This window comes from Lolium perenne, chromosome 7 (assembly GCF_019359855.2).
Source record: "Lolium perenne isolate Kyuss_39 chromosome 7, Kyuss_2.0, whole genome shotgun sequence".
Classification (NCBI taxonomy): domain Eukaryota; kingdom Viridiplantae; phylum Streptophyta; class Magnoliopsida; order Poales; family Poaceae; genus Lolium; species Lolium perenne.
The window spans coordinates 111,148,665-111,161,096 of record NC_067250.2 but is presented as its reverse complement, the minus strand read 5'-3'; the positions used below and the strand labels follow the sequence as shown (position 1 = coordinate 111,161,096).

General features: G+C 44.4%; 1 protein-coding gene across 1 annotated transcript; it reads right to left on the bottom strand.

The window, feature by feature from the left end:
* Window positions 1-9,158: 9,158 nt before the first annotated feature.
* On the bottom strand, window positions 9,159-11,492 carry LOC127315640 (probable 2-oxoglutarate-dependent dioxygenase SLC1). Its single transcript, XM_051346110.2, has 2 exons — window positions 10,534-11,492; window positions 9,159-9,700 (listed from the first exon to the last, which is right to left on the bottom strand). The coding sequence occupies exons 1-2, from the start codon at window positions 11,437-11,439 to the stop codon at window positions 9,446-9,448; spliced, it is 1,161 nt and encodes a 386-aa protein (XP_051202070.1). The 5' UTR covers window positions 11,440-11,492; the 3' UTR covers window positions 9,159-9,445.
* Window positions 11,493-12,432: the final 940 nt, after the last annotated feature.

The following is a 12,432-nucleotide window of genomic DNA, read 5'->3' as shown; positions in this document are numbered from 1 at the left end:
GAAATCAACGCCCAGGTTCCTATTTTGCCCGGAAGCATCCAGAACACACGAGAACCGCCAGAGAGGGGGCACAGGCCCACCAAACCCTAGGCCGGCGCGGCCAAGGGGGGGCCCGCGCCCTCCTATAGTGTCGGCACCCCTTCGACCTCCTGACGCCGCCTCTTCGCCTATATAAAGCCCCTCGACCTAAAACCTCGATACGGAAAAGCCACGGTACGAGAAACCATCCAGAGCCGCCGCCATCGCGAAGCCAAGATCTGGGGGACAGGAGTCTCTATTCCGGCACGCCGCCGGGACGGGGAAGTGCCCCCGGAAGGCTCCTCCATCGACACCACCGCCATCTTCATCACCGCTGCTGTCTCCCATGAGGAGGGAGTAGTTCTCCATCGAGGCTCGGGGCTGTACCCGTAGCTATGTGGTTCATCTCTCTCCTATGTACTTCAATACAATAATCTCATGAGCTGCCTTACATGATTGAGATTCATATGATGATGCTTGTAATCTAGATGTTGTTATGCTAGTCAAGTGAATTTTACTTATGTGATCTCCGGAGACTCCTTGTCCCACGTGTGTAAAGGTGACAGTGTGTGCACCGTGTGGGTCTCTTAGGCTATATTTCACAGAATACTTATTCACTGTTATGAATGGCATAGTGAAGTGCTTATTTATATCTCTTTATGATTGCAATGTGTTTTGTATCACAATTTATCTATGTGCTACTCTAGTGATGTTATTAAAGTAGTTTTATTCCTCCTGCACGGTGTAATGGTGACAGTGTGTGCATCCGTGTTAGTACTTGGCGTAGGCTATGATTATGAGCTCTTGTAGATTATGAAGTTAACTATTGCTATGATGGTATTGATGTGATCTATTCCTCCTACATAGTGTGAAGGTGACAGTGTGCATGCTATGTTAGTACTTGGTTTAGTCGTGTTGATCTTTCATGCACTCTAAGGTTATTTAAATATGAACATTGAATTGTGGAGCTTGTTAACTCCGGCATTGAGGGTTCGTGTAATCCTACGCAATGGTGTTCATCATCCAACAAGAGAGTGTAGAGTATGCATTTATCTATTCTGTTATGTGATCAAAGTTGAGAGTGTCCACTAGTGAAAGTCTAATCCCTAGGCCTTGTTCCTAAATACTGCTATCGCTGCTTGTTTACTGTCCTGGGCAAAGCACTTTTCTGGTGCCGTTGCTACTACTTATTCATACCACCTGTATTTCACTATCTCTTCGCCGGACTAGTGCACCTATTAGGTGTGTTGGGGACACAAGAGACTTCTTGCTATGTGGTTGCAGGGTTGCATGAGAGGGATATCTTTGACCTCTTCCTCCCTGAGTTCGATAAACCTTGGGTGATCCACTTAAGGGAAAACTTGCTGCTGTTCTACAAACCTCTTCTCTTGGAGGCCCAACACTGTCTACAGGAAAAGGAGGGGGCGTAGACATCAGAGGTACCGTGGAACCCTTGGCCATAAGACATACATGAGGACCGTGAGATAAAGATGAGGAGTTACTTGAGGCTCCTTTCAAGATCTTGTCTTGACCAATAGAATCTTTGGTTTCCTCTACATTGTTAGACACACAACAACTAGAGGAAATAGAAGCATTTTTATCATGGCCACAAGATAATGCAAGCATATCATCATTAGATTTATTCAAGCAACTTACACATGATATGCAAGGACTATCAACACAAGCATGTAAATCATTTCTAGTGCTAGATGTGTTTGAGTCCATAGATGAAGCATTGCAATGAGATAGAGATGAAGAATCATCAATAGTAAGCTCAATATCAACATTGCAATTTTCATCACCACTCACCATATCATTACCTTGTGTCTTGACACACTTTGGTGAAGTGGATGAAGATGAGAACTCATCACGGCCGGAAGTGGAAGCAATACAATCATCCTCAATAATATTGGACACAACATATTTGTCTTGAAGATTTGTCCATAATTCATGAGAGCTCCCAAAAGGCATGATTGACGAAGTAACTACATTGCTCACAACAATGGAAAACACATGAGAAGCAAGAGCATCGAGGCAAGAGTTTTTCTCCTCCTCAAGAGATAAATTTTGAGGATCCTTAGGAGAAGAAAAACCCATGCCAAGATATCGCTCCATGTCCGGGGACATTCCCCGTAAGATTTTAAGCACATAAATTTTCCATAGATCATAATTTGTGCCATCAAATATAAACAAGTTATTGTGCGCTAATCCCCTAACCGACATCTTTACTCTCAAGGCGGTGAAGCCTAAGAATGAGAGACCTTGCTCTGATACCAATTGAAAGGATACGGATGTCGCCTAGAGGGGGGTGAATAGGCGGTTTAAAACTTTTACGAGATGGGCTTAACAAATGCGGAATAAAACTAGCGTTTACTTTGTCAAGCCCAAAGCCTATATACTATGGTTCACCTATGTGCACCAACAACTTATTCTAAGCAAAGGTTCACCTATGTGCACCAACAACTTATGCTAAGTAATACAAGCAAGTATGAGATAGCAAGGTATATATAACTTCAAGCACGATGGCTATCACAAGATAAAGTGCATAAGTAAAGAGCTCGGGTATAGAGATAACCGAGGCATGCGGGAGACGATGATTTATCCCGAAGTTCACACTCTTGCGAGTGCTAATCTCCGTTGGAGAGGTGCGGTGGCTTAGTGCTCCCGAACGCCACAAGAGGCTCACCTTGAGGTGTGGTTGCTCGATGCACACCAACGCCACAAAGGCCTCACCCCAAGATGCGGTACTCACACCACACACCGAACGCCACGAAGGCGCCTCACCTAAATCTCCGGTGACCCTCGCCACAAAGGCCTAGGTCACGGTTCCACTAAGGGATTTCCTTCGAGGCGGAAACCGGGCCTTACACAAAGATTGGGGCACACATCCACAACTTAATTGGAGGCTCCCAACAAACCGCCACAAAGGCCTAGAATCCGTCTAGGGTTCCAAGAACCCAAGAGTAACAACCTTCTTGCTTTCACCACCACGAATCACCGTGGAGAACTCAAACCGATGCACCAAATGCAATGGCAAGAACACCACAAAGATGCTCAAGTCCTTCTCTCTCAAATTCCAACAAAGCTGCAAAAGCTATTGGGGGAATAAGAGAGGAAGAACAAAGGAATTCACAAAGAACACCAAGATCAAGATCTAGAGAGTTCCACTCACAAAGAGATGGATTTGATTGGTAGAAATGTAGATCTAGATCTCCTCTCTCTTTTCCCTCAAATGGGGGCAAGAATCATGGAGGGATTGAGAGATAGTGCAAGCTTCTCTAGTTCAACAATGGAGGAGAGAGAGAGTGAGAGAAGCCACAGCCCAAGGAGGAAGAAGGGGGGTATTTATACCCCCCAAGAAAATCGAGCCGTTGGGCAAAAGCAGGACCGGATAATCCGGCCTAAGTAAGGGCCGGATTATCCGGCCTCAGGGACAAAACCAGGTAAAAATCCGGCCAAAAATCCGACCCCTGTCCAGAGCTGCTTTTCTTCTGGTCCTTAGTCGATTTCGGGGGAATATCCGGCCCGGATAATCCGCCCCAGATATTTCTGAAAAATCCGGCCTGGCAAAACTGCAGAAACACCAAAACTAAAACGGGCATAACTTTAGCATCCGGACTCCGATTTTGATGATCTTGGGCTTGTTTTGAAGCTAGGAACAAGCTCTACAAGATCATGTAGGAAACCATCATATTTCAACAAGGGAGGATAGAAACAAATGATGAAAGGTTTTACCTATCTAAAAAAGACATACCGGTAAAACCTCCAATCTCGAAAATGCAACAAGTTGCCCGTGCAAAAACCATTCTTGATGAACTAGAGCTTGTCAGGAGAATAAGCACAAGCTCTAAATCATCACATGGATAAGATCCAAATAACAACCAACAAAGATGATGAATCAAACTCGAAAACGCAACAAGTGATCTATGCGAAATCCGTTTTCGATGAACTAGAGCTTGTCATGAGAATAAGCACAAGCTCTAAAACATCACATGGATAAGGTCCAAATAACAACCAAGAAAGATGATGCAAGGATGCAAAGGTTTGAGCTCTCTCCGAACGATACGATCGAGTTACTCACTCGAGAGCCCTCTTGATAGTACGGCAACTAAACTATAAACCGGTCTCCAACTACACTATGAGACCGGTGAGAAAGAAACCCTATCAAGAGCAAACCTTATACTTGCGCATTCCACTTGAGCTTGATGACGACGATCTTGACCTCAACAAGATGGAACGCCTTTCTTGCTTGTGCTTGCTTAACGAAGTCTTGTAGATTGCTCCCCCATAAACCATCATGGGAGAGCTTCTTCTTCGGCGCATCTTCACTTAACCATGACCACCATGTGGATGGCAAGACTCAAGCAAAGGATCTCTTCGAGATGGCTCATCTTGAACTTGCACTTCATTCTTCATCATGTTGATGTCTTGAAGTAACTTGAGGGCTCACTTCATCTTCATCTTCAAGACATACTTGACACTTGATATCCTTCATCAAATTCTTCTTCTTGCAACCTTGAAGCCAGCATATGGTTCAAGAATTGCCTATGGACAACGCCTACAAATATAACTCAATGCAAACATTAGTCCATAGGGATTGTCATTAATTACCAAAACCACACATGGGGGCTCCATGCACTTTCAAGAGGGAACTCGAGTGTTATTGGCTACAACATTGCGAGCAATCTCCCACTCTTCCTCCATGATGGTGTAAGCGCTATCATCGTTGCTGACACTGGTTTCAACGTTGCGGCATCCACCACGATTAACGTGTGGGGGTATATTCACCTTCGGAAGGTCCTTCTCCGTTAACGGGATTGAGGATGGCGTAAATTTGGTGATGCGCCACTTTCCAGGTGGCTACCCTGGCGATGTTGTCAATACTTTCTTCGTCGAATGAGTACTTGGCGCTGCAGATGAAAGGCGTGTCCTCCGAGCCTAGCTCGTGCCTAGTGTCGCAGTTGAGGCAATAGTACGACGTCAGATCCGATGACGCAGAATCATCGAATCCGACGGTCATGGATGATATGGAACGACGTGGAGATGTCGATGGCGAGGATGTTGGAGTCGATGTTGACAACGTAGCCTATAGATCGAATGTGATTTGCGCAGTCGATGAAGCCACGGTCCTTGATGTGCTAGGGGCAAATGGCTCAGGCAGCCGAAGAATGCCCTCAGCGTCTACGCAGTAGTGGACGTTCCCGAACGTCATATCTAACCCGCCGTGCAGGCCTGAGAAAGCCGAGCGCGACGAATCGATGTGCAAGCTGAACTCAATGGGCCCGAAACGAATCGAGTTCCCCGAGTTTGGAGATGAAGGAGTCGGCGATGATGTCGGTGATGCCAGTGGAGTCGTAGTCGACACGATCGAAGCAGCCGATGAAGTGCCTTGTGCCAACAGGGTTCCCATAGACAACGCCAATTGTCGAGGGTGCTCCCCGGCAATGCCCACCATGAGAGGCTTATGGTTGACGAAATCCTGCAGGCTAGCACGAGACATCGGATACCAAACAAACGGGAAGAGAGATTTACCCAGGTTCGGGACCCTCGATGAGGTAAAACCCTTACTTCTTTCTTGTCTAATCTTGATTATCGAATATTGGGTTACAATGGGGTAGCCAATAGGCTGTGTTGATCAACTCGCCAGGAGGCAAGGTTGCTAGGTTTCTAGCTCTAACTTGCGGTGGTTCTATGTATTGAAGTTGTGTCCTCGACAGACCCTCTCCTGGCCTTTATATATCAAGCCAGGTCTGAAGAGTTCTATCTGGATTCGACTAGGTTACAACGAGATCTATAGTCTTTCCTTGTACGACATGTTCTTGCCGTGTTCATCAAGAATCTTTCTTTGAGCATGTCTCCTTTGCTGGAATCGACGCATAGGCCCACATTGGCTATTGGGAAATCTTCATGGGCCCCTGGTTAGGCCAGAGGAGGTAGTCTAATGTTGAGTACCCGAATGGGTAATGCCCACATCATAATGTGTAACACAATTAGCAAGGTTGATTTCATTAGAATATTGTGTTAGGATCGGTGAGTTCAGTTTTTTTACTCATTATCATAGTTAGTAAGTCCGGATTCATTAGAACATTGTTAGGGATGGGTGATTTGTGATCTGATGTGTAAGCTATCTTGATCTATATGTTATATTGTATGCTAGGATTAGATTGTTAGATCTATATGTTACATGTTGTGTATATGTTATAGTGTATAGTTTGATCTATATGTTTATATGTATGACCGGATTTTCGTGTTAACTAAATCACACTAATGATATTTTGGCGACACTGCATAAGAATTTGATTAGAATATTAGGGCCAATAGAGTCAATTATGCTCCTTTCCTTTCTAAGTAAGAACATATTCCATTTGTATTTGACTAGTTTAACTCTAGTTATCATGTGTTCGGTATATATATATTCTAACTCTAAAGATCTTTTTGTGCAGTATCTTAATGAATTGGACGATATCCTTCTCATAAGGATCTTTTTTATGATGAAACATCCCTAAGGATACTAGTAAGCATTTGTGTCAATGCAACAAAATTGATCTATTTAACTTTAATCATTCTACTGATCACTTCCGCATTTCTATGTAAATCGTTGAGAAGCAATCCAATCCATAGGCTACACTGAAGGTTCTCATTGCACACATAACTCTCTCATGAAGAACACTACGTAACTAAGAACATGTATAGCCAGGAAGTGAATCTATATTGAAATACATGTATACATGTGGTGTATGAAATATACAATCAAATAGACATGAGTTTTGCTAATGTATTTGCATGAAATTTTAAGTTATGAGCTATTGGGTACAACTGAATGATGCTTCTTGCATAGATAAGCATATGAGATGCTTGCAGAAAGCATTTGGCTGGTTAATATGAATGTGTGCCATCTGATGTAAAAACATACGACTGCTTAAAAATGCATCGTATGCGTTTTTACAAGAACATATGTTATGGACCTTCGAATCAGGTGGAACAAAATATCTGTGATGGACCTTCAAATCTTAAATGATTATGGGAAAAAGAACATGTGTGAAAGAATGCCCCATATGCGTTGTAGAATAGCATCGCCCACCTTTACATAGTGATGGTAAGATTTACTATGTGCGTTGGGCCATTTTAAACATGTGTGATAGCATATTCTGTACTAGTGCGAGGAGTTCTTTTGTGGCTTTTGATCATCTACAAAAATAATGTTTACTAATCAAGCATTCATAACATAACTATGTGATATTCCGCAGCAATTGACCCCACCCCAAGACTACATTTAGAGGGGAGATCAAAAAAATTCATGACTATATCTCTGTATTTCAAGAATTGTACATGACCCAACATATTTACAATGAACGAATGGGTCATGGAAGAAAAACTCGAAAGCCATGATTTCAATGAAATTTAGATTTTTCTTGTGTCTCCTAATGATTATGTGCCAATAAGACATGATATGGTTAATATTCTAATATTCTATTATTTCTCTTATATAACATAAATGTCCCATTATCCTCACCCTTTCACCACCTATGGTTGCACGAAATCAAAAGTACGTACATCTTAACATGCAAGCTAAAAGGCCAAAAACTTGATAAAACAAATTAAAAAAGACATGCAAAGACAAAACGTTGGAAATATAAAATTATGCCTAGGCATTGTCAGTGCAAACACTGAACATAGGTCTATCAAGAGATCTTACACCCAATAACAATGTTTAATGTTTATGCAACAATAGGAGGCAAGATGGCACAATCGTGAAAGTGACCACTCATATGGTAGATGAATCGCACGTGATCGTCACCAGATTCATCTGCTGAAGATGAACTCTAGGGTTTCACCTCGAGGCAAGTAACATGCCTATGGCTCCATGCTTGTACCTTAAAGATGTAAACACCATAAATCACCATCTATCATTTGGTAAGACCAAATCTAAAGTTATAGACATTTCAACACAACACATGTTACTTTCCTATCTAAAAAGGCTATATCGTTCGCCACATCGTGCATGCCACCTTCCTTAGCATCCCTCGGTGGACCATTGCCATGTATCGACTTATCGACACAACTATAAAATTTAGACACATGACATAATATGGTTAAACTGGATGGACCCCTCTTCAATTTGTCATAATTCTGAGTACTTGATTATTCTAAGAGCCTTATGTTCAATTTTGTTCTTTAATTTTTATTTTTCTGACAGTAAGACTACCTTTACGGGTGGCTCGTTATAAAAGAAATTAACATACACGTTGTCGAATTGAGTCATTGGATGAAACTCCCGCGGAAACTCTAGAAAATTCCACAGCAGCTGTGTGATCGACGCAACAACCCGTAACAAAATCTCGTAAGAATTTGCCACATGTGTAGCATTACTGTTTTTCTAATATAGTGTTTTGTCACCATTGACCGCATGTAAACGGACTTGTATGCTATTTTTTGGTGCTAGTGTTCTTTTATCCATGAATTTTGACATCCACACTAGCTGAGATTAATTAGTAAAGTTAGCAGCAACGATATTTTCTTTTAAACTTTTCTAACTTGGAGCTAGCTGATTTCAAGACGGCGTCATTTTCAGATATTTGGCCCGTTTTGTGATGATTGTTTTTTTTTTGCTGTCTTTTCTTACACGACACTTATAAGGATAAAAATCCGATGGACATCGTGATTGAAATCCAGTTAGATACTTATTAGACAATCTTTTCCTTAATCTCTTGTGGAAATAGCCAAGAACTACAGATACGGTGGTGCAACAAGATTTGCCGAGTGCCATGGATACTTGGCAAAAGGAAATATAACTCAATAAAGACGGGTTTTTTTAGCTTCTTCCTTTGACACTAGGTAAAGTAGTCTTTACCGAGTGAAAAAAAATTCAACTCAAGAAGTGGTGGCTTATATCATAATTTACAATTTTACAAAAAAAAGCAAAAAAATAATTTTTAAAAATTATTTTGCCAAGTGTAAACAAACACATGGACATGTAGAGGTTTGCCGAGTGTTTTCTTTGACACTCGATTTTGGTAAAGACGTTTTCCAGAGTCCAACATCACAATTTTTTTGACACTTTGCAAATTAGCCGTTTCCTTTATTGGCACGATGGTTTTCTGCCAGCGCGTTGACACTTGATTACGGTCAACTGGTGGATATATAGATGACTCTTGCCACACAAAGAAAAACCCTAATAAGCATGCATGTTGCGTGCATCCAGTACATCTTCGATGACACATAATAGGTTTTACGTAGAAAAACAGCAGGAATTGTACAAAGTCAGCGCCAAGCTAGCTAGCTGGAAACGCAGAATACCAGCCAAGCGTCGCTAACAGGGCTTGCCGGGGTGCTGACTTCTACGTATACCCTTGATTTCCTACGGCAATACATCCCGCACGCAAAGTCAATCCACAGTCGCGATCGAGGGAGGATCAAAAGTCCGACGTCAGGCGAGTCTCCTTGACTGCAAGAAGTTCTTGTGCTTCCCCTCGGCGGAGGCGAGGTAGGCGAGGAAGGTCGCGAAGTCGGTGTCCATGTACCGCCGCGCTTCGCCGCCGCGCTCCTCGTCGACGAGCTCCGCCGCCGGCCCGACCACCCGCTCCGTCCCCACGCTGTGGAACGACGCCACCGAGATGCGAGGCCGCGTCGAGTTCACGCGCACCCGGTGAAGCACGCTCTTATACCGACCGTTGCTGTATATCTGCACACCAAAAAATATCATCTGTCAATTATTACTTCAGTTTTAGTTACAAAATTATTGAGAAATCCGAAGTAGTGCAGTACTTGGCATGATATCTGTATACTATTACTAGATACTCTATGCTTAAGATCAGCCTGAGCAGCTGTGGATGCAGTATTATTTTGCGAAGATGTGTTCAGTTTTGTCACATCTAAGTTCATAATCTTCATATCATTATAAACAACGACGTAACATGCATGTGGTCTCGTCTCGTGGCTCCGAAAAATCGCTGTTAATTAGTAGTTGTACGCATCATGTGAAGCGTACGCGCATGCGCGTGGGGTGTGTCAGCTGGCTAAATACTCCATACATACAATATTGATACCTACTGGTAGGATAAGCTAAAGTACCAATACATATATGTATATAACTATATATATACACCCAGCAGCACGATACTGCAGGTGATGCACTGGCGTTGGAGCTAGCTAGGTGGCTCAACTTGGTTGACTGGCATAAAAACCAATCAATCATCGTCATTTGGCATCACTATCAAATTGTATTATACTGTGAACTGTGTCTTCCGATCACATAGTTTAGTTTGATTTCTCGAGAATTTTGACCTCCTTAATTGTTGGGCCAGTATATGTAGTACAACTATATTTTTGTTTTGGCTCGACTAGATCGTGACCAGGATCGACGCCCTTTCAAACATGCCAAATGGGAGCTAGCTGAAATAAGTCGACTTCCTAACAAGGTCAATTCCATGTGGACGTACAAGTCGGCTTGTCGTACGTCCATTGGTACGAGATATACAGTACGAATTGAAATGGCAGTAGTAGTGTAAGTAGTACCTCGAAGTGGTCGCCGACGTTGACGACGAAGGAGCCCGGGACGGGGTCGACGGTGAACCACTCGCCGTCGTGCATGACCTGTAGCCCCTCCACGTCGTCCTGGAGCACAAGCGTGAAGAACCCATAGTCAGAGTGCGGTGGCATCCCCAGCGTGAGCTCCGGCTGCGGGCACGCCGGGTAGCAGTTCACCGTCATCATCTGCGACCCAGCCGTGGCCAGCTCCTCCATCACGCCATCTTCACCATCTCCGATCCCCAAAGCCTCCAGCGCCGCCTCCACGACTTCCACGAACACCCTCCGGCTCGCCTCCGCGTACGCGGCCGCCACCTCCCTGAGGTCGGCAGGCGAGTCAGGCCACGACGGCACGACGTCCTCTACCGTCGGCACGCAGGAGAGCTTGAGGAAGTCACGCCAGCAGAGGACGGCGTCGTTGGCCTGGTTGAAACTCGTGCCGTACCGCACCGGCGCGCGCACGTCCGGCGACATGTGCCGCGCGCGTTCCGGGAAGGGGAGCTCGAAGAAGCGCGCAGCCACGTCCAGCATCCCGGCGATGGCCTCGGAGTCTACGCCGTGGTTCACCACCTGGAAGAAGCCGTAGTCGCGGCACGCGGTGTAGATCGTCGACAGCACGGCGGCGCGCTCCGTGGGCACGCGGAGACGAGCGAGGTCCACGACGGGGAGCTTCACCCTCGCGTTGCCGCCGCTGCTTATGCAGACGGAGGCGCCGGGGCGGTCGGAGGCCGGCAGGACGTACCTGCCGGGAAGCCTGGTAATGCCGGCATCGGATAAGTGCCTGACGCCTTTGAGGCAGTAGTCGGCCGCGGCTGCTTCGTCGTCGACGGCTCTGCTCTTGACATGGTGAGGCAGGTGGTGGTCGCCGGCATCCGTCAAGCCAACGATCGCCATGGCCAACACTATGTATGAGTTGTAGCTTGTTGGTTTATCAAGCTATGCACATCAATGGGTGGTGTGCGACATGGAGCACGGAGAGCTGTGTATTTATAGCTAGACGTACTAGAGGTAGAGGGTAGAGGCCGGAGATGAAGTAGAGCATCGACCACATGCGCGTCGCATTCCATTGACTAGTTTGTGCTGATTGGTTCATTAATGCAACATCAGGTATTCCATGTCAGCTAGAACGTTAAGGGCTGCCACGTGTATGTGCATGCATCTTGACCCTGGGTATCTTTTGTTAATTCATCACTCCTTCATTTCAACTTTTCAAGTATTGTATATTAGTATTATATGCATTACGCATGCATATGCACCCCGTCAGAAAGACATGACGAAGGTGGGAAGAAGCCTGCTCTGGGCCTCTAGTAAAAGTATTTCATCATGCTGATTAAAGTAAGTCGATGGGCAAAGAAACACCTCCTTCGTTACAAATATAATACTAGAACATAATATACAGATTCGCTTAGTTCTAAGATAGTGCTCACTTAACTGATTGCATTGTGATTTGTGTATCTATGGGTAATGGGTTGTAAGTTGGGTTGCATCTGAGATTTTTCGGTTGTAAATGGGACTGCAAGAACCATATTTTCTTTATGATTTGTGCAAATCGAGAACTAAATTAATTCTCATTCGACATAGTTACAAATGTTGGGACGAGAACGGAAAACATTTGAACAAGCTCCCTTGACGTGTCTAGCATCGTCGATGAAGAAATGTGTAGATCGGAAGGAACACAAACCAAATTTAGCAAGATCTGTTGGATACAAACCTCCACACTTCTTTCGGTGATGTCAAATGCATCACCAAAACGAAGACTAGACGGGGGACTTTATTTCATCTTCACGAAGTCGCGACCACACATCTTTCTAAGTAGCACTACTAGGAAAAGTCTTATAGGCCCCAAGCTACCATATGCGCGCCAAAAAAACTGGTATGCTGGTACTA

Excerpts from the sequence above, each read along its gene's own strand:
- LOC127315640 (XM_051346110.2), bottom strand. The coding sequence starts at position 11,439 with ATGGCGATCGTTGGCTTGACGGATGCCGGCGACCACCACCTGCCTCAC. Across the intron at positions 9,701-10,533 it reads ACGTCGGCGACCACTTCGAG|ATATACAGCAACGGTCGGTA; the intron begins GTACTACTTACA and ends TTTGGTGTGCAG.